General features: G+C 49.1%; 1 protein-coding gene across 1 annotated transcript; it reads right to left on the bottom strand.

Annotated features, from left to right (window-relative positions):
* Positions 1 to 23,276: 23,276 nt before the first annotated feature.
* LOC123425532 (NADP-dependent glyceraldehyde-3-phosphate dehydrogenase) lies at positions 23,277 to 26,870 on the bottom strand. The gene is made up of 9 exons (XM_045109221.1): positions 26,557 to 26,870; positions 25,706 to 25,899; positions 25,344 to 25,472; positions 25,119 to 25,238; positions 24,903 to 25,039; positions 24,668 to 24,823; positions 23,869 to 24,247; positions 23,659 to 23,775; positions 23,277 to 23,551 (listed from the first exon to the last, which is right to left on the bottom strand). The coding sequence occupies exons 1-9, from the start codon at positions 26,699 to 26,701 to the stop codon at positions 23,438 to 23,440; spliced, it is 1,491 nt and encodes a 496-aa protein (XP_044965156.1). The 5' UTR covers positions 26,702 to 26,870; the 3' UTR covers positions 23,277 to 23,437.
* Between the last annotated feature and the right edge of the window lie 293 nt (positions 26,871 to 27,163).

The following is a 27,163-nucleotide window of genomic DNA, read 5'->3' as shown; positions in this document are numbered from 1 at the left end:
GGCTGCACGTGTGTTGAACGCGGAGGTGCCGTAGTTCGGCACTAGATCGGAATCACACCGCGATCTGAATCGCCGCGAGTACGACTCCATCAACCGCATTCTAGTAACGCTTCCGCTTAGCAATCTTCAAAGGTATGAAGATTGTCTCACCCCTCTCTCGTTGCTGGACTCTCCATAGGAAGATCTGAATATGCGTAGGAAAGTTTTTGAATTTATGCTACGTTACCCAACAGAGTCCCTGTGGAGTGGAGTTCACCACCGTCGTCATTGTTCCGCTACTTCGAGTTCTTCTGCTACTAGCATAGAGCTACTTGAGCAGGCGTAGTGTGACAGCCCGAGACCGACGTTCTCGAAGATTCCCCTTTTATTCCGTTTTCGTCGTGTGCTATTTTATTTGTCGCATCATCATTGCATCATCCGCATTGCATCGGCATCCCGTTGCCGCAAGTTTCCAAAGTTGCATCCGTTATTAGTTGCCGGTTCTCGTCGTTGCCCGTTCTAAGCCCGACCACACACGCACGCGCCCGCGACATCGTTAAAAACCTGTTTTTAAAAGTGTGTGTAAAACTTTATCCGATTGGGTTGAAACTTGGCGCCCGGTCTTATTTTAATATAGGTAGGCTGCCTGCCAATTTTCGTCGCAATCGGAGTCCGTCTGGTACCCGAACGGTCGACCGTAGCGGCACCGTCTCCGGTCTATCGTCGGACTTTTTTCGGTGTTCTAAAACTGCGTTGCCGCGCCACACCGTTTCCCTCTCTTCCCCGGCTAGTCTACTCTACACGGCCACTTAGCCCATCCGCGTTCGAGATCGTTCGATTCTGATCGCACGGTTGGATCCGGGACGAAATTCTGCTAAACCTAGCCCCTCATTGTCTATAAATAGACAACTTCGCCTTCCATTTTTAGTCTCCCCTAACCCTGCCTCGTAATCCACGCCCCTCAAACCCTAGCCGCGCAGCCTCTCTCCTTCCTCCAGCCGTCGGGCCCGCGAAGCCCATCTGGGCCCGCCCGAGCCCGGACCGCCCCATGCCCGCGGCCGGCTCCCTCCTCCTCTTCTCCCGAGCGCCTCCTGCCGGATCCCGACGTCCTCGCCGCGGCAGCCACCCCTCGGCCCCGCGCTGGTTCTCGGCCGCCTCCTCCCACCGCAAGACCTCCCCGGTCCGGCTCCCCGCCGCCGCTGCTCAGCCCCTGTCTTGCTGCAGCCCTCCTCTGCCCGAGTCAACTGTCGAGCCGCCCCTTGCCCTCTCCGCCGCCGCCGCCTGGATCCGGCCGGATCTGGCCCGGGCCATCCCAGTCCCGACCTCCGGTGCCCGGGCCCGCCAGAATGCGCCGCCGCCGCCGCTGGCGTTGACTTCTGCCCGTCGTCGTTCCCTCCTGCAGCTCACGCGCGAGCTAGACGAGCGCATGCGCTCGTGCCTACGAGGAGCCAGGCCAGATCGCCCTCGCCCAGCAGCGCTCGCCCCAGCGCCTCGGCCGAGCGCGTCGCCAGCGCCCGCGTGGCCCAGCTCCCCTCAGCTCCAGGCCGAGCGCCTCCCCACGGCCCATCAACCCCCGTCGAGCCGGCCAACTGTTGCCTCCTCTCCTGGGCCGAAGCCCGCGAGGTGAGCACCCCCCTGCCACCTCTATTCCTCGCCTAGGCGCTAGTTAGTATTATTCGACGCCCAAATTAGGCCGAGTAGTATTTATTTAGGATTTTTCGGATTTAATATATTTTAGAATATATTAAATATTAAAACGCCGTAGATATTTAACCGTATGTCGGATCGCAGCGAGTAATATATGAAACTTGTGTAGTTTTTCACGTAGATTCATAATTTGCAACTTGCATGCATGTTTGATGTAGTTTGAACTGCCGAATGCCTAGTTTTGCATGTTGTCCTAATAGGAGTTTATCCCGTGTTTATTTTCGTGCATGTACGGATTGCTCAAACCCCATGGATAAAATGCTCATGTTTTAGGACCCCTTTTTCCATGTATTTTAGAGTAGTTGTTTGTATTTTTGCATGTATGATTCCGTTGCTGGTTTGTTTTATCGTGATTAGGACATATTCTGGCATATACGTGTGGCGATATTTTATTTTGCAACCCCTTATGTTTTATATGTTTTCGGGGTAGAAAAATCCATAGAATTTAACTGTGCATTTAGTTTTGTCTTTAGAGTAAATTAGTTTGCATGATATTTTGCCATGTTGCCCTTTTTTCTATTTTGTGTGATTTAATCCGTGCATGATATGAAGGAGTTGTCAACTAGAGATATGCCCTTGGATGTGTAGACTAGCCTCTGGTAATTTTGGTTGCAATAGAAATCCATGTTTAGGTGTGGTTTGCTTGGTCTCAACTTGCTAGAAAATACTGCTGATTTCGAGATGCTGAAATATTTCTAAGTCTGAAATCTGTTATATTTTGTTGTTGTCTTGTCATGCGTTTATCTGATGATCTGTAGCTCTTTTGAGGTTGGTGCAATGGAGTTGGTTGTAGACCTTAAGATTCTCTAGCATGCTGTCAATTTTCATGCCATTTGGAATCCTGTAGATTATGGTTTTGCCGCTGTCAATATTCCTTCAGATCGAAACCTGCACTGTCATAAACTGTTATTTTCACTAAGTCTGAAACTGTGTGTGACATGCCCTTTTGTGTGTTATTTTCCTAGTGATCCATGCTTCCATGCTAGGTGTTATTAGTAGTATGTTGTAGTGCATCTTGCCCTCTCTCGTCTCATGCCTTGGTTGAGCATTTTAGATTTGTGTAGCTAGTTGTTCGAGGGCGTAGAAAATGCTATGTGGCTGATTTTGGCAGATTGTAGTGATTTCTTGTTTAGCTCGTAGTTGTTGAATCGTTGCTCCGTTTTGATCGTGTCCTATATGAAACTTTCTTAGAATATCGTGTAGTTTCATAATATCTTACTGGTTGTATGTTTTGAAATGCTTGTGACTGTCGTCGCACACATATTGCATTCATGCCATCATATATTGCGGTGTTTGTATCTTTTGAACCATAGCTCCGTTGGAGATGTTCTCTATGTGAAAATTGATTGTAATGACGCGAAGAATCATGTGAACCTATTTATTTTGCTGTTTAACAAACATTTAAACATGTTAGTTCAGATCTGGACAGAATTATAAATTAACGTATGAGATCATCTCGGAGGTGCTATATGTCATTTCCGACCTCATTTAAAATGCCTAGATAAGTAGATTAATTACGCCTCACCTCTTGCCATGTTTAGCAACATTTAATATTGTCGTGTACCTAATCGGGATAGAACTAAATAATTGTATGTGGAGTTTCGTCAATATGCAACTCGTTGCATATTGAACTTCACTTAATATGTAGTGTTTGATTGTTGTGAATTGCCATGCCATGTCTTGCATATTTTCAACTGATCATGCATCATATGTGGATTGCATCTTGTCGTGCATATGCCATGGTGAATATCGTGTGTTGATTCTTGTTTCCGGTTTGCTTCGTCTCGATAGAATTCCGCAAGCGTGTCGGAAAGTGAGGACCCGTTCGACTACATCGGTTCGTCTGCTACACGGAGTCGTTCTTCTTCCAAGCAGGATCTCAGGCAAGATGACCAATTCCCCAGATACCATTACTATCATTGACATGCTAGTTTTATTGCTCCTATCAAATATGTCTCGTTGCCTACCACTTGTTAAATATCAGCCTCTCAACATTGCCATGAAACCTTCAACCTGTTCACAACCTAGCAAACCACTGTTTAGCTATGTTACCACTTGCTTAACCTTGTGTTAGCGTTGCTAGTTGCAGGTGCAGTTGCTTCCATGTGATAACAAGGGTTCCTGTTATATCACCCTATTAAATGCTATTTAATTTAATGCACCTATATACTTGGTAAAAGGTGGAAGGCTCGGCCTTTCTAGCCTGGTGTTTTGTTCCACCTTTGCCCCCTTAGTTTCGGCTACCGGTATTATGTTCCATAACTGAGCGCTCCTAACACGATCGGGGTTGTTATGGGCCCCCCTTGATAATTCGTTTTAGATTAAAGCTGTTCTGGCAAGGCCCAACATTGGTACTACATTTGCCCAACATAATAATTTTGTTAATACTGAAATGCACAGTGCGTCATGAACCCGAGGAGTAATTTTACATAATACAGGGGGGCTAGTGCTGATGGTGTTGGTCCCAAAAGGGCAGACTGCGGGGCCACCACGGGGAACTCGAGGTTTGGTACATGTAGCCTTTCCCATTCGATCGTGTCCTGAGAACGAGATACGCGGCTCCTATCGGGTTCGTCGACACGTCGGGCGGCCTTGCTGGGTTAGGTCTACCTTTGACGAATGTCTTGTGCATTGGGATTCCGGTGATGCTTTGGGTAATCTCAGAGTTGAGGTTTCCCACTAAGGAGTCCGACGAGATCGCGAGCTTTGTGATCGAGGATTTCAATGCGCCTTGTGGTAATTTGTGATGGATTAGTTGGAGCACCCCTGCACGGTTAAATCTTTCGGAAAGCCGTGCCCATGGTTATGTGGCAACGTGAAAACTTTGTTTAACACTAGTTCTAGACAACTTAAAGTTAACTTAATTAAAATATGCCAACTGAGTGTGTAACCGTGACTGTCTCTTTCGCGAGTTCCTTCTCTGATCGAGGACACGGTGGGGTTATGTTTGACGTAAGTAGGTGTTCAGGATCATTCATTTGATCAACAATAGTCCACATCCGTTATGCGTAGATCATCGCCCCTCTTTATTCTTGTACTCGTAAGTTAGCCACCTCACATATGCTTAGTCGCTTGCTGCAGCCTCACCACTTAACCATACCTCACCTGTTAAGCTTTGCTAGTCTTGATACCTTTGGAAATGAGATTGCCGAGTCCCCTGTGGCTCACAGATTACTACAACATCAGTTGCAGGTACAGGTAAAGGTTACTTGACGCGAGCGCGTTGATTGTTCATTTGGAGTTGATTCTTCTTCCTCTTCTTCATTGATATAGGATGGGTTCCAGGCCGGCAGCCTAGGATAGCAAGGATGGACGTCGTTCTTCTTTTCTCGTTTGTTTTCGTCCGTAGCCGGACCCTGCTCTTCTTCATGATGATTATGTATTGTACTGATGTGACTCTGATGTAGCATGTGGCGAGTGTAAGCCAATTCCATATACTCTTCTCTTTAGTACATGTACTTGTAACGATATCCATTCTTGCGAAACGACGAGATGCGCTTCTATCCCTGACAAGGCCCTCGTACCAAATTGAGGATAGGATCACATATTGGGCATTACACGTAGTATTGCCGTGCCAATGTAATTTGTTGTGATATCGGAACCATTATATATGTATCATTTGTAATAAAGAGTTGATGTGTTCTATGCCAAGCAGTGCCGTATTCCATAAGACTTATCTCTGGGCTGGAATACGGGGTGTTCCGGTCTTTCTCTGAGCTGGGGTGCTACACATAACGCGCAAGAATTCCTATTAGGTGCCTTCAACGCCCGTTAACGCATGCTTTGATAACAGATGTTGAAGGTACTTTTACGTGGGTGGGCCCATAACTCCCAACAAAGATGCACGTGACCCGACCTCTACGTTAGAAAGAAAGCGCATGAACCACTAGGATATCCCGTCCGTTTGTGAACATTTTTTTTCTTTCCATTAGTACTTGTTTGAGACTACTTCATTTCATCAATATCAGTTTCACTTCATCAAATTCACTTTGGAGCAGTTTCATACAGAAGTTATAGAACTATCAAAAGAATGTTTGTCTCCCATCTAGCTCCGGCTTCCAGAATAGTAAATTTGGTGGAATGAATCTATTTCATTCGTTGAGGGGGAGAAATAAATGGATAAACACTTACTGGTGGAAGTGCTGGGTAATTTCCCCCCGACTTCAGCTTCTAGAGTTTGTTGGAGCAACCTCTCAAGAGCTTCATAAAAACTTTAAAGTTGTACCCCATATTCTAGTTTTTTTTGCGGAGTGGCATATTGTGGAGCTACCGTGTTTGGCTTCTGTTTTCTAGAGCGAAGCTGAATTTTAAGGAGCAGATCAGTCCCAAACAGGCTCTTAGTTCTTTCCCCACTTTGTTGTTTTTCATTTCCCCTTCTTTCCTTTTCTTTTTTCCTCTCTTTATTTCCATTTTTCGTAGTTTTCAAATGCGTGAACTTTTGTAAAAATCCATAAACTTTCTGAATATTTGTGAATTTTTTCCCAAATTGTTGAACTCTTTTTTCAAAGTCGGTGAATTTTTTTGAACTTTTTTCCAAATCAACCTTTTCCTTTTTTATGATTTTTTCAAAGTTGATGGACTTTTTCGTAATCGATGAATGTTGTTCTAATTGGTGAATTTTTTTCAAATCCGGTGAACTTGTTTCAAAATTTTGATAAACTTTTCTTCGGTTTTGATGATATATGTTTTTAAATTTGTGAACTTGTTTTAAAATCAATGAATTTTCTTCAAACTTGATGAACTTTTTACAAATCTGATGAACCTTTTTGTTAAATCGACGAACACTTTCCACAATTGATGAACTATTTTTCAAAATTGATGAACACTTTTTAAAATCGATGAACATTTCAATTTTGTGAATTTTCCTTAAAAATGATGAAGTTTTTTCAAAATCGGTTAACCTTTTCAAATTTTTGGTTTTTTCCAAATAATTCAAAAATCTAAGTGGTACAGTAGAAGATATGATGCAATAAATAGCTTGGGCACACAACTTCGTATATTGGTGGCGTTATTATCTATCACGAGTGCACAATGGTTTTATTGGTTAGCTTTTTTCTTGAGTAATTGATTTATTGGTTAGATGAACTCGGATAAGGAATCAACTAAGCGAGTTCGATTCATACATACAACTTTTCAATTGATTCTAGGTTAATGTTTATTTTCCTATGAAATGTGGAGGATAGGAAGAATTCCGCCATTGTAATAGGATTTTATTCCTACCAATCAAAGGGCTCTAAAGAAAATTTTCCTATAGAAATCCTATCCTACGAAATTCCTACAAGTTTCCTCCAAAAAAAGGAGGCCATATAGCTTTGTAGTCTTTTTGTAGTTTCGCAGTCCGGTCAAAGAGGGCGTTGTAGTGCATGAGATACTTGCTCGAGCTCTTAAGGCACGAGACGGGAGCTCTCGTTACATTGTGTATAGAAGGTCCCATCAAATAGGGGCAGCCATGCTTGAGGCAAGGCGCAAATGGGTCGGCCTACTGTTGGAAGCTCAATGGAGCAACTTTTCTATTTTGTTCTCTTTGGTTCTTTTGTTTAAAAGGCGCCAGCTGATATTGTTTTACAAAGATAATATATATTTAAGTAAATTAATATATACACACACACACACACAAACAGTCTCTTCTGACATTGGGTGCAAAATATTTATTCTGACAACACTTCTAAACATTTTCGAGAAGCTAAAAGAATCCCACTACTAGCCAAAGTACACTTCAATGTGAGCAGAAAAAAACTGTACATGTTCGGCATTGTTTTGGCTCTTGTTTCTAAACAGTTTGTCAGAATGAGGCATATAATATACCGTTGGACATATATTGAAAATAGGCAATTTTTTCATGTTGAACATTTTTGGAGATTCCTCACACTTTAAGGGTAGTTTAAAAAATGGTGGGCGGCCGACGAGTGGCAGCGAGCGCATTTTCGCGTTTTTTTTTCTAAACTGCTCATTGGAATGAATCAAATGATACGACATTGCAAATATATCGTTAAGGAACAAATCTTTCATGTTGATTACACGTTCTAATTCTTTATGGTTTGTAAGCGTTTCCCAATTTATCGAAACGCAGAATTCTGTTTTTCAAATTTTTTGATTTTTTTGATATAACTTTCGCTGTGATTTTTTAACCGTTTGTCGGAACGAGGTTTAGGGTGCAGGTAGCAAACTACTCATATCACTATATGGGCATAGGTTGATTCGATGGCGTTAGACGCTTTATTGATTCCACCATGAAGTTGTAACACCCTAATCCAGATCAGGGAGATCAGAGTAGGTGACCGAGGGGATAGGAGGTAGGTCATATTGGCGTGGAGAGGAAGGTGAGTGCCGGCGAGAGAACACATAGATGAGAAAAAGAATCATGTATCAACAACATGTTCTATTCTAGCATCTATCAGCCTCTTACGAGCATCTTCAACAGCCACCCAAAAAGTGTTCCACGCGTTAAATTATTCGTTTTTTGTGCGTCGGACAACTCCAACATAGGCAGTAAAATTGCGCGCGCGATGAAAAGTTTTGGACATGCGCTGAAAAACGCTATCGCGCACACTATATTCGAGTTGTCGTCATGTCCGCGCTTCACAATTTGCACTGCCTGCTTTTCGGACGCGCGTTTTTTGGCATGTACTAAAACAACGTTGGTCCGTGCATAATAAAAATGGTACAGTGACGCGCTAAATTTTTTATTGGGCGTGAAACTTTTGTGCGACTGTTGGAGATGCTATAAGTAGGGAGGAAACACCCACGACTCTCCATGAAAATTCACACACGCCTACTGGCATTGGGACCTACTTGCCAGCCCCCCACACACTAACTGACCTAAGATCCCACATGCTAGTCACACAGTACCACTGGATGTACCTGGTGTGACATTCTCCCCTTCTTCGGAACGAGCCTCGTCGTCTTCATTGTTGTTCTCCTAGATCGTTGCAGATGGGTAGCATCGACGAAGAACGTCGTAGTCTTCCCACTGCACTTTGAGCTGAACCACGATGTGTGGTGGCAAATCCAATAGTATGCCGGTGGCCCAATCCTGGTTGTATTCATGAACGGCCCGATGAACTTGAATGCTAGCTTGGCACATGGGCGACAGTCGACAGATTTCTGCATGTAAGGTTGAAGCTTCGACAACACTTCTTCGCCCATGTGAAATGAGCGCTTCGTCCTCTTGTTGTCACATACAGAGTATTTCTTGAACCGTCACTGAGCATGTTCGAGTTGCGCTTGTAGATGATCTACTAGCTGGACAAAGGCACGTCGCACGCCGTGCCCGTGCAAGCATCCATCATTATTTTTTTTGTAGTTTCATTTGTTGGTTCGTGTGTTTATGACGGTAGTCTACTATGTTCTGGTAAGTAACTTTTATATATATTTGCACTTTTGCAGGCTGATATGTGTATGGGAAGACATTGAACAATAGAGTACACAATCTGAGTTATTTGAATTCAACCAAATGTCTAGGTAGCATACATGCATGCATGAACAAACAAATACAACATCGTGGACAGATAGTCGCAGATAAAGAGTACAACTAAGTGAAGTAGAACATGTCTAAGTAACATACGTGCTTGTTAGCATTCTGGATGATAGGCGTTTGATCTCCACGTCTTGTCGTCACTTTCTTCATGAGAAGAGAGAACGACTGTTTCGTCCAGGGTGGTTGCCACATGTACTTTTCCTTAAATTCTTCCTTTACTAGGCGCTCTATTTCCTCAAGCCCTAGGACCTGGCATTCTTCTTCGCAGCGAGTGATGCTGAATTGACATAACATCCAAACCATACAGAAACCATGGAACAAACACTATTGTTATTAAGTGTTCCATCTTCATTACGATAAATATTTTAGGACTTCAACAAATGCTCAACTAAGATCACATGTGTAATGTTCATAGCTAGAACCAACAAAATCAAAGAACAACCTTTAGTTGATTATTGCATACAAGGAAATAATCAAATAATACACACAGAGAGAGATGGTGCTGAGTGCGTGACATGCAGCACAGAGCGAGCCAAGCCAGCGAGCTCACGTGGGAGCCACCCGAGGCAGTCCAGGCGCATGATTGTGTCGAGCAGGTGGAGGGTAGCTAGAGTGACAGCGGCCGAGATGGCAGATGCGTCGCGCGTCCTGCTCTTTCCTTAGTGCGGGTGAACCTTGTCCACCACCACCAATGAACTGAAGTGAGACATCCCATCAACGGCTTGAGGTCTGCTGGGTGGCGATGGTGTCACTCATGAGCAGCAACGGCAGCCTCGGTAAAGTGGAGACGACACTGCTCCTTGCTGGACAGAGTGGCAGTAGCACGACGCAGCTCCTCTCCCGACGCGGCCCCTGGAGAAGCTTGGCGGAGACAAAACCAACGGCAAGGGTGAGCATGGGACTCCACTCTTGTCAGGGATGTCAGATCCCTCGACAGGACACCTTGCCAGCGGGAAGGTGCGCGTGTGGGGCTAGAACGCCGCGGTTTTCAACGGGAAAGCGAGGAACCTTCCCGCGTTCCTTGACTGTCGCAACCTCCGTCGTGTAGGCCGTCAGTGCCTCCATAGTCAATCCGTACCGGTACATCTAGTCCCCTCTCCTCCTGCTTCGAATGCTGCAACTTTGACATCCCCGGATTAGGCTACAGTAATCTCGGTACTTGAACTACAGTAAATCTATGCAAAGGATGCCACGTCACTGTGATTCTATTGTTGATCTCGTGATAGTCGAAACCGAGAGGAAGTTTAAAAATAAATCAAACGGGAAAAATCGTCAGGGAAGTTATCAAAAATTTCCTAATAAGTTATAAAAGTCAATCGAGCATTTTAAAGTTACTACAATCCCTATATAATTAAAACAGGAGATATATGTGTAAAAATAAGATAAAATTAAAAGAAAGTAATTTTTTTGAAAAGGCTAAACCCCCCTGGCCCGACTGGGCCTAGTGGCCCAGCTGGCCAGCACCCAACGGCCCACTACAATCGCCTGGGGGTATAAGACCCCCACGGGCAACCCTAGGAGCCGGCCTCCCTCTCGTTCGCTCATGCTGCCGCCACTACCGAACGAGGGGAACCTCCCCTCGTTTCCCCCCACGCCCCACCTCTCCCGCTCGGGCGTCCCGCCCCCGCCTACCCCGCGATCCACCCCAACCCCCTCCTTGACGCCAGCCCCCACCCTCCAGATCCAGCGCCGCCACCCCGCTCGCCTCTCCATCCCCCACCTTGCCTCTACTCGCCCGGGGGCGCCCCTCACGGCGGCCTCCCTCCTCTACCTCCGGCGGCCGGAATCCCCCTTCCCAGACCGGCCCCATCCCCACTCCTCGTCCCCCCCGAGCAACTGACTCGAGCCTCCCCGTCGGCAACTCCCACCGCTCGCGTCTCCCCTCTCCCCTCGCCCCGTTCCCCCACTCGAGCACCTCTCTGGCTCCCCCAGACCGAAGCTTCTCGTCACCCTCCCCCAACGCCAACCGAAGCCCCAGCGACCGCCCCCCACCGGCCTCCTCCGCCATTCCCGTGCCCCACAACGGCGCCAACCAGCCCCCCCTGTCGCTCCCACAGCACCGCCTAGAGCTACCCCCGTCGGACTTCACCGCCTCCTCCTCGTCGGACCGCCCTGGCGCCCCCTGCACCACCGCCACCACCTCGCCGCCCCCTGCTCTCCAACGGTGGTGAGCACCACCGGGGCTCCCCCTCCTCTCCCTCTCCTACCCCCTGCTCCGGCCGCCCCCGTTACCCGCTGCGCGTGCTGGACGTCGTGGCCGGTTGGGCTAGTGGGGGATTAACCCCCCACTAACCCCTCTTGTTTTTTGTGTGTATGAACACCCCCCCTCTAAAACTGTAAATAAAAAAAAGAAAACATAGGTAAAAAGAGATATATATATATATATATGTTTTATTAAAAATAAATAAATAAATAAATAGATATATTGTTTGATTAATTAGTTAATTAATTAAATAGATAAATTAGTTATGTGTTAATTAGATAATTAATTTATCCTCTTAGGATATGACACGTGGGTCTCCCACTAAATTAATCTGATTAATTAATATTTAACCTTAATTAATAAATTGTCTCAATGACACGTAGGACCCACTGGTCAGCTGACCAGTCAACTGCTGATGTCAACATGACATCATGCTGATGTCATAATAGCATTAAATTAAATTAATTAATTCTGTTTTTAATTCCTGAATATTGAATAAAACTTTAAAAATTAATATAAAATAATCTGTAAATCAGATCAAAATACTTTCAACATGAAAGTTGATCAGCCGAACGAGACGAACCTGGATACACGGTCCATTCGTTTGTCAAGCGTCCCTAGCATAGCAAACATGGAACTTTTCCATCGTTTTCCATCTGACCGGTAGTAGCCCGAGACCAGGAAAATATCGTCAGATATTCTTTCGACCCGTCTACAATGGATGTTGCTGCGTTAGCTCATGTCTAGCCTGCATCTTGCCATGTCATGCATTGTGTTGCACCGTTGCTATTATTTATTGTTTCTTCCCCCTCTTCTTACCGGTAGACCCCGAGACTGACGCTGCTGCCGGGTACATCTACGACCCTGTCGACCAACCTTTTGCCGTAGAGCAACGAGGCAAGCAAACCCCCTTTGATCATTCCTATATCGCCTATGTCTTTCTCCCTCATGCTTGCATTAGTATTTTTGCTACTGTTGTAGATAGCTCCTATATGTGATGCATAGCCTGTTTTTGATGAACTGCTACTTTCAGTACTGTACCTTTAAACTGCTTAGTATAGGTGGAGCAGTCTTCCCCTCTGACCCCGTAGTCCAGTTGCCCCGCTTTGTTTTCAAATCTCGATCCCTGATCGGCGAGCCAGACCCGACACAGCACATACACCCCCTTAGTTGTACGAGCTACAGAGATACTATCGGGTACCGAGGGTGACACCTCGCTAAGTACTTCTGATGATATCTTTGTAGTATAGCTAGTCCGTCGTGGTTATTGAGGGTGATTCCTCTTTCACCATTCCCGACGATGCCTCTGTCGTGCAACCCCTCAAGTGTGGGACCCACGAGGGTGATTCCTCTAAGCCCACCTTGATGGATACATCGTTCGGAATCCAACGAGGGTGATACCTCGGATTCCCCCTGATGTTACAACCACACAGTTACCCGACCATGTTACTGGGATCATTGGTGATTAGTTTTTAGAAGGGAGTATTCCCGCGAGATTGTGCCGATGGCCTAATTAAAATGTGGATTTGGGTATTTGATCTGCGTTGGTTGGTGACCTTTTTGCACTAACCGGCTATGCGTGAAGAATTATGGGTACTCGACGTCGCGGTATGAGTCGAAGCTTTTCAGATGTTAGCAATGTAGCGGCGCGCGCCCGAGTGGTCCCGAGATGCATCGCGCTTGTGATTAATGGATGCTAGAACTGACGTCGGCCGCCCACGCATCGTGCAGGAGCGTGAAGGGGACCTGGGCCCACGAACCCTTTGTGCTTAGGAATTAGACCGGCGGGCTGGCCTCTCTGTTGAGTCTTAGGTGGCGCTGCGACGTGTCGATATTCCGAGGCCGGGCATGACCCAGAAAAGTGTGTCCGACCAGAGTGTTATCGAGCGTGACGGGAAATGTGGTGCACCCCTGGAGGGATGAAAATTAACTATTCGGATAGCCGTGTCCACGGTTACAGGACGACTTGGAGTTGTGCCCTGATCTTATACAACGACAATTGTTAGTTAAATGGAATTAGTTGCGTCGGGATTCCTTCCTCGCAGGGAGTCGAGGGAGGATCTTTGGGCGTGACCTCGCTTTAATATTGCTGCAACAATATGACTATTATTTGTGTTACCTTGCTCTACTCTCGTCTATTGCTGCAAGACCTCTGAAGATGCTAGTCTTCGATAGGACTAGGCCTTCTCTCTCTATCCTTGCATTGTTGCAGTCAGTCAACATATAAAACCCCTTCTTTGATACTGGTGCATACTTAGCATAGTTATGATGTAAGTCTTGCGAGTACTTTGGATGAGTACTCACCGTTGCTTTGCTCCCCCTTTTGTCCCGTTGATCCGTTGCTGCGACCAGATGTTGGAGCCCAGGAGATGGAGTTTCCTGCCGACGTCTGCCCCTCTATGGTGTCTTCTTCATGGAGGCCGCTGAAGAATAGGAGTAGTTAGGAGGTTCCCACGCAGGAGGCCTCCCCTCGTTCGATCGTGTTTTCTTTTGTGCTAGCCTTCTCTAAGGCATCCCATGTTTTATGTCTGTTCTCAGATTTTGTTGCTTCCGCAGACTCGTGTGTTTATCGAGCTTTTGTATTCTAGCCCTCGAGGCCCGTGATGTTTGCTGTGTATCCCTTGCAACGGCGCCAGAAATAGTTGTGTCGACGGCACCAGAAATCCTTCAGCTAAGCCTACGCCTTAAGGGACTTCCTAGGCAAGTATGCACAGGATTTCCCCCGTGGCCTTGGAGCCTTGCATTGGTGTTCTCTCGAAGCGGAAAGGGTGATGTAGCACAGCGACGGTAAGTATTTCCCTCAGTTTGAGAACCAAGGTATCAATCCGGCGGAAGAGTATCTGAAGATTCTGCACAAACACAAAAGCTTGCACCCAACGCAATGAAGGGGTTGTCAATCCCTTATAGATTGTTTGCCAAGTGAGAATTGAAAGCAACAAAGTAACAAAGCAAAGTAAAAGCGGAGATGTAAACGATGGATGTGAATAGACCCGGGGGCCGTAGTGTTTACTAGTGGCTTCTCTCATGAAAGCAAGTAGATGGTGGGTGAACAAATTACTGTCGAGCAATTGATAGAACTGTGCAAAGTCGTGACGATATCTATGCAATGATTATTTCTATAGGCATCACGTCCGAAACAAGTAGACCGATACTTTCTGCATCTACTACTATTCCTCCACACGTTGACCGCTATCCAGCATGCATCTAGTGTATTAAGTCCATAAGAACAGAGTAACGCCTTAAGCAAGATGACATGATGTAGAGGGATAATCTCAAACTAATGATAAAAAAACCCATATTTTACCCTTGATGGCAACTACTTGATGTGTGCCTTGCTGCCCCTACTGTCACTGGGAAAGGTCACCACATGGCAGAACCCAAAACCAAGCACTTCTCCCATTGCAAGAATCATAGATCTAGTTGGCCAAACAAAACCCAAGACTCGGAGAGACTTACAAGGATATCAAATCATGCATATAAGAAATCAGCAAAGACTCAAATATATATCATAGATAATCTGATCACAAGTACACAATTCATCGGATCTTGACAAACACACCGCCAAAGAAGATTACATCGAATAGATCTCCATGAAGATCATGGAGAACTTTGTATTGAAGATCCAAGAGAGAGAGAAGAAGCCATCTAGCTACTAACTACGGACCCGTAGGTCTGAAGTGAACTACTCACGAGTCATTGGAGGGGCGATGATGATGATGAAGAAGCCCTCCACCTCCAAAGTCCCCTCCGGCAGGGTGCCGGGAAGGGTCTCCAGATGAGATCTCGCGGAAACGGAAGCTTGCGGCGGCGGAAAAGTATTTTCGAGGCTCCCCTGATATTTTGCGGAATATTTGGGAATTTATAGGCCAAAGATCTAGGTCAGGGGGCGACCAGGGAGGCCACAAGCCTGCCCACCGCCTACCCCCTGGTGGTGGAGTGGGGCTTGTGGGCTCCGTGGAGCCCACCTGGCTTGGCCCAAAAGCCCCTGGACTTCTTCCGTTCGGGAAAAAATCATTTCGGAGTTTTTCTTCCGTTTGGACTCCGTTCCAAAATCAGATCTGAAAAGAGTCAAAAACACGGAATAAACAAGAACTGGCACTTGGCACTGAATTAATAAGTTAGTCCCAAAAAGATATAAAAAGGGTACATAAAACATACAAAGAAGGCAAGATAACAACGTGAAACCATCAAAAATTATAGATACGTTTGAGACGTATCAGCCCCTGGCTTGTAATATGAAGCTTGTATTATTTTATTTGTGTCTAGAGTTGTGTTGTGATATCTTCCCGTGAGTCCTGGGGTTTGATCGTACGCATTTGCGTGTATGATTAGCGTACGATTAAATTGAGGGCTTCACAGCAACCATGGCCACACCTCCCGTCCTGGGAGGTGAAAAGGTTGGCATGTAGCGATCGCCTCATGACCTCTAAGATCACCTGTGTAATGTTCACAACCAGAACCAGCAAAATCAAAGAACAACCTCCAGTTGATTATTGCACACAAGGAAATAATCAAATAATACACACAAAGAGAGAGAGAGAGAGAGATGGTGCTGAGTGCGTGACATGTAGCATGGAGCGAGCCAAGCCAGTGAGCTCAGGTGGGAGCCGCCCGAGGCAGTCCAGGCGCAGGACTGTGTCGAGCAGGTGGAGAGTAGCCAGAGTGACAGCGGCTGAGACGGCAGACGCATCGCGCGTCCTGCTCTTTCCCCATGCCGTCTTCCCTCAGTGCGGGTGAAGCTTGTCCACCACAACCAATGAACTACAGTGAGGCATCCCCTCAACGGATTGAGGTTTGCTCGGTGGCGATGGTTTCATTCATCAGCAGCAACGGCAACCTCGGCAAGGTGGAGACGGTGCTGCTCTTTGCTGGACAGAATGGCAGTAGCATGACGCAGTTCCTCTCCCAACGCGGTCCCTGGAGAGGCTTGGCAGAGACAAAACCAACGGCAAGGTGCGGGAATGGGACTCCACGCTTGTCTGGGACGCCAGATCCCTCGACGGGAGACCTCGCCAGCAGGAAGGAACGCGTGTGGGGCCGGAACGGCACGACTGTCAATGGGCAAGCAAGGAACCTTCCCTTGTTGCTTGACCGTTGCAGCCTCCGTCGTGTAGGGTGTCACTGCCTCCATAGTCGATCCTTACCGGCACATATAGTCCCATGTCCTCCTACTTCAGATGCTGCCGCCATGGCCACACCTCGCCCGTCCTAGGAGGGGGAAAGTTTGGCATGTAGCGATCGCCTCATGACCTCTAAGATCACCTGTGTAATGTTCACAGCCAGAACCAACAAAATCAAAGAACAACCTCCACTTGATTATTGCACACAAGGAAATAATGAAATAATACAGAGAGAGAGAGATGGCGCTGAGTGCGTGACATGCAGCACGGAGCGAGCTAAGCCAGCGAGCTCAGGTGGGAGCCAGCCGAGGCAGTCCAGGCGCAGGACTGTGTCGAGCAGGTGGAGGATAGCTAGAGTGACAGCGGCCCAGACGGCAGACGTGCCGCGCGTCCTGCTATTCCCTCGCGTCTCCTTCCCTCAGTGCGGGTGAAGCTTGTCCACCACCACAAATGAATTGCAGTGAGGCATCCTATCAACGGCTTGAGGTCTGCTGGGTGGCGATGGTGTCACTCATGAGCAGCAACGGCAGCCTCGACAAGGTGGAGACGGCACTACTCCTTGCTGGACAGAGTGGCAGTAGCATGACGCGGCTCGTCTCCCGACGCGGTCCCTCGAGAGGCTTGGCGGAGACAAAACCAATGGCAAGGCGTGGGCATGGGACTACACGCTTGTCAGGGATGCCAGATCCCTCGACGGGAGACCTCGCCAGCGGGTAGGTGTGCGTGTGGGGCCGGAATGGCGCGGCCGTCAATGGGCAAGCAAGGAACATTCCCGTGTTGCCTGACCATCGAAGCCTCTGTCGTTTAGGCCGTCACTGCCTCCATAGTCGATCCGTACCGGCACATCTAGTCACCTCTCCTCCTGGTTCGGATGCTGCCGCCATGGCCACACCTCGCCCGTCCTTGGAGGGGGAAAGGTTAGCCTGTAGCGATCGCCTCATGACCTCTAAGATCACCTGTGTAATGTTCACAGCCAGAACCAACAAAATAAAAGAACAACATCCAGTTTATTATTGCACACAAGGAAATAATCAAATAATACACACGGAAAGAGAGAGAGAGAGAGAGAGATGGTGCTGAGTGCGTGACATGCAACACGGAGCAGGCCAAGCCAGCGAGCTCAGCTGGGAGCCGCTCGAGGCAGTCCAGGTGCAGGACTATGTCGAGCAGGTGTAGGGTAGCTAGAGTGACAGCGGTCGAGACATCAGACGCATCGCGCGTCCTGCTCTTACCTCACGTCGTCTTCCCTTAGTGCGGGTGAAGCTTGTCCACCACCACCAATGAAGTGCAGTGAGGCATCCCATCAACGGCTTGCGGTCTGCTGGGTGGCGATGGTATCACTCATGAGCAGCAACGGCAGCCTCGACAAGATGGAGACGACGGTGCTCCTTGATGGACAGAGTGGCAGTAGCATGACGCAGCTCCTCTCCCGACGCGGTCCCATTAGAGGCTTGGCGGAGACAAAAGCGACGAAAGGCGCGGGCATGGGACTCCACGCTTGTCAGGGACGCCAGATCCCTCGACGGGAGACCTCGCCAGCGGGAAGGTGTGTGTGTGTGGAGCTGGAACGACACAACTGTCAACGGGAAAGCAAGGAACCTTCCCGCGTTGCCTGACCATTGCAGCCTCCGTCGTGTAGGCCGTCACTGCCTCCTTAGTCGATTCGTACCGGCACATCCAGTCCCCTCTCCTCCTGCTTCGGATGTTGCTGCCATGGCTACACCTCGCCCGTCCTGGGAGGGGGAAAGGAGGGGCAGGTGGAGGTAGTAGAGGAGCGGGCCGGCGGAGACGATCAGCGATGAGCTCCTCATCAGCACCCTCCCCGCCGGACCGCTCCTCTACTACCTCCACTTGCCCGCCGGCCCGTGATCTTGGCGAGACGATCAACGATGAGCTCCTCATAAGCACCCTCACCGCCGGCCTCAACGATGACTTTGGGAACGTCGCCTGCAACCTGACTCTTATCCCGGAGACTACCTTCGCCAAGGTAGTGGCATACCTCAAGCCTGAGGAACACCACTTGAACATGGTGCGGATCCGGGCCACGCACACGGCTCTCATCACTGCCACTCGCGATGGACCTGCTCCCCCGTGGTCGGCTCCCCCGCAGTCGGCTGCCCTTCAGCCGCCGCAGCCGGCCCCATCTAGAAACGGCCGTTGTCGCGGTGGTTGGCGCGGTGGGCGTCAGCAGCAGTCGAACGACGCTCTGGGTGGCACCGCTCGTCCTCCATAGCAGCAACCGGTTCCATGGTACGCCGGGCAGAATCCATGGACCGGCATCGTGCATGCTTATTCCATGCCAGTTCCTCGCGCTCCTGCTCCCGGTCTCCTCGGACCCCGGCCCCCGTCGCGTCCCAGTCGTACGTGGTGTCGTACGGCCCTCTCTCACTCGGCCAGTCGGCCCAGTCAGGAGGACAGCCGGCGCCCCTGTCGGTCTAGTCGGCGTAGTCTGGCGGGCTTCCCCCAGCCCCTTGGAAGCCGGCTCTGCTTGCGGTGCTGCACTCCGCCCCTACAACGACAAACTACACTGGCGACGGTGACTCGTATATGGATACAGGTGCTACGGCCCACATGGCTGCTCATCCCGGAACCCTCCACACCTCCTATCCCGTCAACAACTCTACTCGCATCGTCGTCGGGGACGGATCTTCTCTACCCATTACTCATATAGGACATGCTTCTTTTCCCTCTTCCTCCACACCCCTCTCTTTATCCAACATGTTAATTAGTTTCTCCTGACCTCATCAAAAACCTTGTTTCCGTTCGCTACTTTACACGTGAAAATCCCGTTACTGTTGAATTTGACAAGTTTGGTTTTTCTGTCAAGGACGCCCGTACCCGGATGGTGCTTCACCGATGTGACAGCCCCGAAGACCTCTACCCGGTCGGCTCCACTGCCTCCTCCACCTCCGCCGCTCCTGTCGCTCTCGCCACCGGTGTGGACCTTTGGCACGCTCTCTTGGGTCATCCCAACCCAGCCACCCTTCGTCATATTCTTCGCAGTTTTTCCTTCACATGTAATAAGAACGAGAACTCTTGCCACGCTTGTCGTCTTGGCAAACATACTCGTCTCCCTTTTCATGCTTCTTCTCATGTTGCTTCATACCCGTTTGAGTTAATTCATAGTGATGTGTGGACCTCTCTTGTTGCAAGTAATACGGGTTACTCCTACTATCTTGTCATTCTCGATGATTTTTCGCACTATGTGTCGACCTTTCCATTGCGGCGTAAGTCCGACGCCATCACCACCCTTGCTGCTTTTTACTCCTACGTCTCTATGCAGTTTGGGCGTCCCATTCTCGCCTTTCAAATAGACAATGGGAAGCAGTTCGACAACCTGGTTGTTCGTACTCTCCTCACCACACATGGCACGACATTTCGTCTCACTTGCCCCTACACTTCGCAACAGAATGGTCGAGCTGAACGCATCCTTCGCACTCTTAACGTTTGCATTCGTACGCTTCTCTTTCATGCTAATGTGCCTCCGCGCTTCTGGCCTGACACCCTCACCACCGCATCCCTTCTCCTTAAGATTCGCCCTTGTCGCACTCGCGGCAACTTTGCACCTCACTATCTTCTCTTTGGTTCACCACCCTCCTATGCTGAGCTTCGCATCTTCGGCTGTCTTTGCTACCCTAACATCGCCGCTACTGTGCTCCATAAGCTCACACCTCACTCCGTCGCTTGCATCTTCCTTGGCTACCCACCCAACACAAAAGGATAACGCGCTATGATCCTGTCTCCCACTGTGTCTTCACCTTGCGACACGTTTACTTTGATGAGAAGGTGTTTCCATTTCAGCAGGTACATGCAGCTGTCGCATCACCGCTGGCCACCGGTGGCCCTTCGACACCCTCTTCTGGTGGCCGATCTTGGTTGGCTCTTGGACCAACGCCAGGGTTCGGCGCCCCTCGCGCCGTGGACCGGACCGCCGACCACGCTTCTTCAACAACCATGGATTCGGACTCCTCCACGACCGGCTCCTCTGCCGCCGGCTCGGCAGCCGGCCACTCGACAGTCGGCACCTCAACAGCAGGTCCCTAGGCAGTCGGCCCCTCTGCAGTCTGCCCCTCGGCAGTCAACCCCCTGACGTGGGCTCGGGCCGGTGTCCACCGACCGAACCAGCAGTACTCCAACAATGAATATCTTCTTGCAGCATCCAGCTCTGAGCCGTCGCCGCTTCCTGTTTCTGTGCGGGCAGCGCTCCGTGATCCTCACTGGCTAGCCACGATGCGGGAAGAGTTCGACGCCCTTGAGTGGAATCGCACTAGGACTTTGGTTCCGCGCCCCCCTCGCGCCAATGTCATCAGCGGGAAATGGGTTTTTCGCCATAAGACCCGCCCGGATGGCACTCTCGAGCGCTGCCTACAAGGCTCGCTGGGTGGTCCGCGGTTTCCGTTAGCGAGCTGGTGTTGACTTCACCGAGATGTTTGCGCCTGTTGTGAAACTAGGAACGATCCACACTGTTCTACAGTTAGCTGTCTCTCGTGGCTAGCCCGTCCATCAGATGATGTCTCCAACGCCTTCCTTCAAGGTCACCTTGCTGAGCAGGTTTACTATGAACAACCCACTCGTTTCATCGACGCTAGTCTTCCGAGTCATGTGTGCTTGTTGTCTCGGTCTCTCTATGACCTGAAGGAAGCCCCACGCGCCTGGTACCAGCGTATTGCAGGATTTCAACAAACACTCGGCTTCTGTGTTACTCGCTCGGACGCCTCCTTGTTTGTTCTCCACCACGGCGACACGACTGCCTACGTGCTACTATACGTCGATGACATCCTCCCCACGACCTCCTCGACAGCTCTCCTTCAATAGATCACTCTGCGGCTGCGTGACGAGTTTTCCATCAAGGATTTGGGTGCTCTTCACTACTTCCTTGGCATTGAGGTTGTTCATCGACCCGACGGGTTCTTTCTTCATCAACAAAAGTATGCACATGAACTGCTTGAGCGCGTTGGTATGCTCAACTGTCATCATGTTGCTACTCCTATTGACGCGAAAGCCAAGGTTTCTGCTCAGGAGGGTTCGCTGGCGTCGGATGCTTCATCCTATTGCTCCATTGTTGGTGCTCTTCAGTATCTGACGCTCACCAGACCAGACTTGCAGTATGCTATGCAGCAGGTGTGCCTTCATATGCACGCCCCTCGTGACTCCCACTGGACTCTCGCGAAACAGATTCTCCGGTATATCCGTGGCATGATGTCCCTCGGACTCACACTCACGGCGTCTCCCTCTTTGGATCTGGTGGCCTATTCTGATGCCGATTGGGCCGACTGCCCCGACACATGACGCTCCACATCCAGCTACTGCGTCTACCTCGGTCCTTCACTCATTTCATGGTCGTCCAAGCGACAACCAACCGTTTCGCGCTCCAGCACGGAGACTGAGTACCGAGCAGTCGCTAATGTCGTCGCCGAGTGTTCCTGGCTTTGACAGCTTCTCCAGGAGTTGCATCACGGTGTCGCCAAGGCCACGGTAGTCTGCTGTGACAACGTGTTTGCCCTGTATCTTTCTGCCAACCCAGTTCATCATCGCCGGACGAAACACATCGAGCTTGATATCCACTTTGCGCGCGAACAGGTCGCCCTTGCTCACATCCGGGTCCTTCATGTTCCGACCGCACAACAGTTTACCGATGTGATGACTAAGGGACTGCCTACTTCCACCTTTGAGGAGTTTCATTCTAGTCTCTGTGTCTCTGGCGATGCTTCGGCTAGGGGGTGTTTGTTGGGTTTAGTCCCACATCGGTTATGGGAGGAGACATAACACGACTTATAAACGTGAGGGTGTCCCCTCCTAATAGGCTAGTCTTTTGGGGGGAGAGGGTCCAAGGCCTGTCATAAGTCGGTGTTGCTCTCCGGTTGGGCCTGTTGACGCATGTGGGTCGGAAACGCTGGTGTTGGCGGATCTGGGATTGCGTAACAAGTGGTATCAGAGCCCAGGTGCCCGGAATAGATCTCGGTAGACTCACGGGTGGTCGGTCATGGTTGGTGGGCTGGAAACGCTGGTATTAACGGGCCCATGGTGACCGATGTGTGAGGAGGAGATTGTTGGGTTTAGTCCCACATCGGTTGTGGGAGGAGACATAACATGACTTATAAGGGTGAGGGTGTCCCCTCCTAAAAGGCTAGTCTTTTGGGGGGAGAAGGCCCAAGGCCTGTCATAAGTCAGTGTTGCTCTCCGGTTGGGCCTGTTGACGCATGTGGGTCGGAAACGCTGGTGTTGGCGGACCCGGGATTGCGTGACAAGTGGTATCAGAGCCCAGGTGCCCGGAATAAATCTCGGTGGACTCACGGGTGGTCGATCATGGTAGGTGGGCTGGAACGCTGGTGTTAGCGGGCCCATGGGTGACCGATGTGTGAGGGGGAGATTGTTGGGTTTAGTCTCACATCGGTTGTGGGAGGAGACATAACACGACTTATAAAGGTGAGGGTGTCCCCTCCTAACAGGCTAGTCTTTTGGGGGGAGAGGGCCCAAGGCCTGTCATAAGTCGGTGTTGCTTTCCGGTTTGGCCTGTTGACGCATGTGAGTCGGAAACGTTGGTGTTAGCGGATCCGGGATTGCGTAACAGTGTTGAATATATATTTGTGCATGTATATTGTGTTATTGGGCCCTCCTCTTAGTCTCTATTGTATAGTTGAGGTAGAGGCTCATCTTGTACCTACATATACGTGCCTAGTGCATCCAATCAATATTGAGTGTTGCACAGCATAAACCTAATCTCCTACACTTTGCATAGTTATACAGCGATTCATCATCAACGAGAAGCATGCAGAACCAAGATTTGTGCTTGCTTTCATTTTGTTTTATTTCTTTTACTGTAAAACAGCCAAGGTACATGTAGAAGCATACAGATACAGATCTCCAAATCTCACGTGGTTACAAAACATTTGAATTCTCTACATCGTACTCGTGTGCTTATACAACGTCTGATTCCTGTACATGAACGTCTCAGCCCATGGTGTAGGATGGAGATGGCAGGTTTATGACAGTGCTCTTCACCTTGGTCATCATGTTTATGCTGTTGGTTATCCCCTGGGATCCTATTCCACTGTCCTTGAGACCCTGCAATCCAGATAGACATCACATTATATAGCAGCTGGAAGGAGAAAACGAACTTGTTGGACCAAATCCATGTTGATGTCGAGTCGCGGGCACGGTAGCGACAGTACCTGGAAGGGGAAATGGTCCGGTCCTCGAGCCGGGGCAGAGTTGATCTGCACCGTTCCAGTCTCCATTGCATCACTGATCATGATTGCCTTGTTGATGTCTCTAGTGAACACACATCCCTGGAATCCACAAACAATGAGCATCCAAGATTCATAATAGCCTAAAAAAAATTAGGGGTACATATAGGTTGACAGAACAATAGAGAAAGAGACCTGGAGTCCAAAGTTGCTGGCGTTGCAATGGTGGATGCCTTCCTCAACAGAGTTGATCCTGATCACTGGCAAAACAGGGCCAAAAGGCTCCTCCCAAGCAATCCTCATGTCAGGCCGGACATGATCCAATAGCAATGGCCAGATGAGGTTGCCTTCTCTCCTGTACTCTTGGCAAAAAGTTGCCCCTTTCTCCTTGGCATCCATTACCAAGCCTTCAATGAAATTTGCCGAGGATTCTGTTACAACTGGGGTGATATCACAGTCATCCTCTGGTGGGCCAACTTTCAGCTTTGCCAGTTTGGCATTGACCTTCTCCACGACGGCGTCAGCCACGACTTCCATGATCAGAACCACTTTGACTGCAGTGCACCTCTGGCCACTATGTTGATCACAAGTTCATGGCATATATATGTGAGTGTAACTTCAAGGAGCGCCATGGGTGCAAATAAGATGAGATAGACAGTAGAAAGAAATAAAGCACAAGCATAAACTGAAACAAAAAAAGACACAATGTTCAACAATACTCACAATAAACAGTATGAGTTATGACATGAGGATGGGAGCATGTGACTATGTGAGCTAAGGAAAAGCATATGACACCACTATCTGTTATACATGGCACAACTTGGATGACATGTGTTCTGTTAGCGAAGATGGTATATCCATTTCCAGTTGTTGCTTGTGACTCTTCTAAGAAATGGCAGGCCATAAATTCAACAAATTCCAGATCCCCAATAAATTCAACATGTGTGGTCTAGCCCTATGAAACACCACACGATCAATTTTCTTATCTCAGTACCTGTATGAGAAGCCTCCTTTTACTATGTTTGCTGCGACTAGATCGAGGTCCGCATCCTCTAGCACAATGCAGGCATCTTTTCCTCCGAGTTCCATCTGAAGCGGGACCATCCCGGCCTTCTTCGAAATGGCTATACCGGTATCGCCTCCCGTGAAACTAAGAAACAAACAAAAATATGAATTTTTCGTCTCGTTGAAAATACAAATGCTAGAAGCAGAAGCAAGTCATTATTCACCTTATGCAGTTGACTCCGGGATGCATTGTAAGAAAATCACCTATTTCAGAACCCTTCCCAGTAACACAACTAATCAGGCCCTTTGGGAAACCGGCCAGGTGAAAGCAGTGTACCATATGGAGGGCTGCCACCGCGCCCTGATTTCGCACAGTAGCACTTCAGAATTCAGATAAATCTTTTCTAATAAGATTAAAATGCAGAAATGAAATCATATACCTGAGTTGGAGGCTTGAGCACAAGAGAATTTCCAGCAATTAGCGCTGGGCCAATCTTAGAAACCGCCAGGTTGACAGGATAGTTAAATGGTGGGATTGCCAAAACTACTCCAAGGGGTACCTTTACGAGTGAGATGGCATGAGATGCAGGGCAAGATAACATGGATGTTTCATTAGTGTAGTAACCACGGATGATTTATCAGATCAGATATCTGAGCAGGTGTACCTTGGAGCTCAAACAGTACTTGTTGCGCTCATTACCGGGGAAGCTATCAGATACCAGCAGCTTGCCCTCCCCTAGTATCCGGACGCCCTCCTCGGCTGTGTACGACACCAAATCGCCAGACCGCACCACCTATATATCAAACCAAACCAAGCATCTCTTGTCTCTTAGCATCGGAAGAAGAAGAACACTAGAACTCCCTCCGTCCGGAAATACTTGTCATAAGAATGGATGTATCTAGATATATTTTAGTTATAGATACATTCATTTTTATTCATTTGTGCGACAAGTAATTCTGGACGGAGGCGTAGTTCTCAACGACAGCAGCAGAAGGGGGACACATGGACAGTGCAAACGCTGGTGACCTCAGAAACGGCATCCTTGGCCGGCTTGGCAATCTCCTTGACCAGGCACTCGGCGATCGGGGTCTTGTGCTCCTTGAGGATGGCCGCCGCCTTGTGGAGGAGTTCCGCGCGCTTCCACAGAGGAGTCCGCGCCCACGCCTTCTGCGCCACCTTGGCGGCGTCCATCACCTTGTTCACCTCCTCCTGTGTACATGCTGAAGAAGGGCGGCCAAACCAAATTTCTCATCAGCAACAGAAGCTCTAGGAATCTGGATTTTGTCATACGATTCTACGCAACAGTGCTACATGGATTATACTCCGTATATGATATACGCGGTCCTACCATCACCATGGAGCTTCTGTTTTGAACGATTTCTGACCACATTGCTCAGCGAATTATATAAGTCAGGTTCAAAAGTTGATTTCTATACTCTGGAAAATTCTCATCAAGTTCATTTAACAGGGGTCAGGGGTCATTAAAGATTTTAAGAATCGAAAGAGACATCGGTCAATTCGTAAAACTGATGGTGAGTGCGTGCGGAGTACAGTATTAGTTGCACCGATGAAACTTATGTTTGCTTCGTAAGTATCGAAAGATTTCAACGACACTAATAAGTCACCGTCAAGCATTCAATTACTTCAGGCAGCAGAGCAGAGCACTCTGAGGCTCTCAGAGCAGAGCACTCTCAGGCTCAAGCATTCAATCACTTCAGGGAGCATGTTAAAACTGCTCCAGGGTCTTTCCCAGGACCAAGATGCACAGCTTAGCCGCTCACACAGCCAGGTCACACTGCTCCTGAGTCCTGAGAGTCAGCTAGCGCATAGTTCTGTTGGCCGGAAAGAATAAACAAGAGGAGGATCAAGCGCGGCACCTTGCACCCTGTACTGCGTCTGGCGGGTGGTGGGGTTGACGATGGCGACTGTCTTGCCGGAGGCGGACGCGCGCCACTCCCCGTCGGCGTAGTACTTGTAGACCTCCCCGTCCAGCACGTCCGCGAACACCCCCGTCCCCGCCATCGGGGAAGAAGAAGAAGAAAAAGCAAGTGGATGGACGTGCGGTGTGTGGTGGTGGTGCACACTGGTTACTGGTTAGCTACTAGCGATGTGTTGTGTGGTAGTGCTACTGGCGGTGAGGGGCTCGGGGGGAGCGGTGGTTGGTGCTGATGGGTGCGCGAGTGGTGCAGCGGTGGCGGGGCGGGATTAAGTAGAGAGCGGAGGAGGAGGAGGATGATGGCCACGCGTGGGCGGGTGGTCGGCTGCGACGGGTGTGATGGAGAAGCGAGGAAGCGGACGGAGAAGCGAGGAGTACGTACTACCACGCGACGCGGGAGAAAACCTCGTGCGCCTATACGGGTGGCAGATCCAGTTGCCGCAGACTCACCTGAGCTGTGTGATCTGTGTGTGCGGCCGGGTTCGGGGCCATCCCTCTGGCCGTCAATGGTACTCCCTCCGTTTTTAAATATAAGTCTTTCTAGAAAT

The sequence above is a fragment of the Hordeum vulgare genome, chromosome 2H, assembly GCF_904849725.1.
Source record: "Hordeum vulgare subsp. vulgare chromosome 2H, MorexV3_pseudomolecules_assembly, whole genome shotgun sequence".
Taxonomy (NCBI): Eukaryota; Viridiplantae; Streptophyta; class Magnoliopsida; order Poales; family Poaceae; genus Hordeum; species Hordeum vulgare.
Note: the sequence above shows the minus strand (reverse complement) of the source record. Positions and strands in the feature narration are given on the sequence as shown.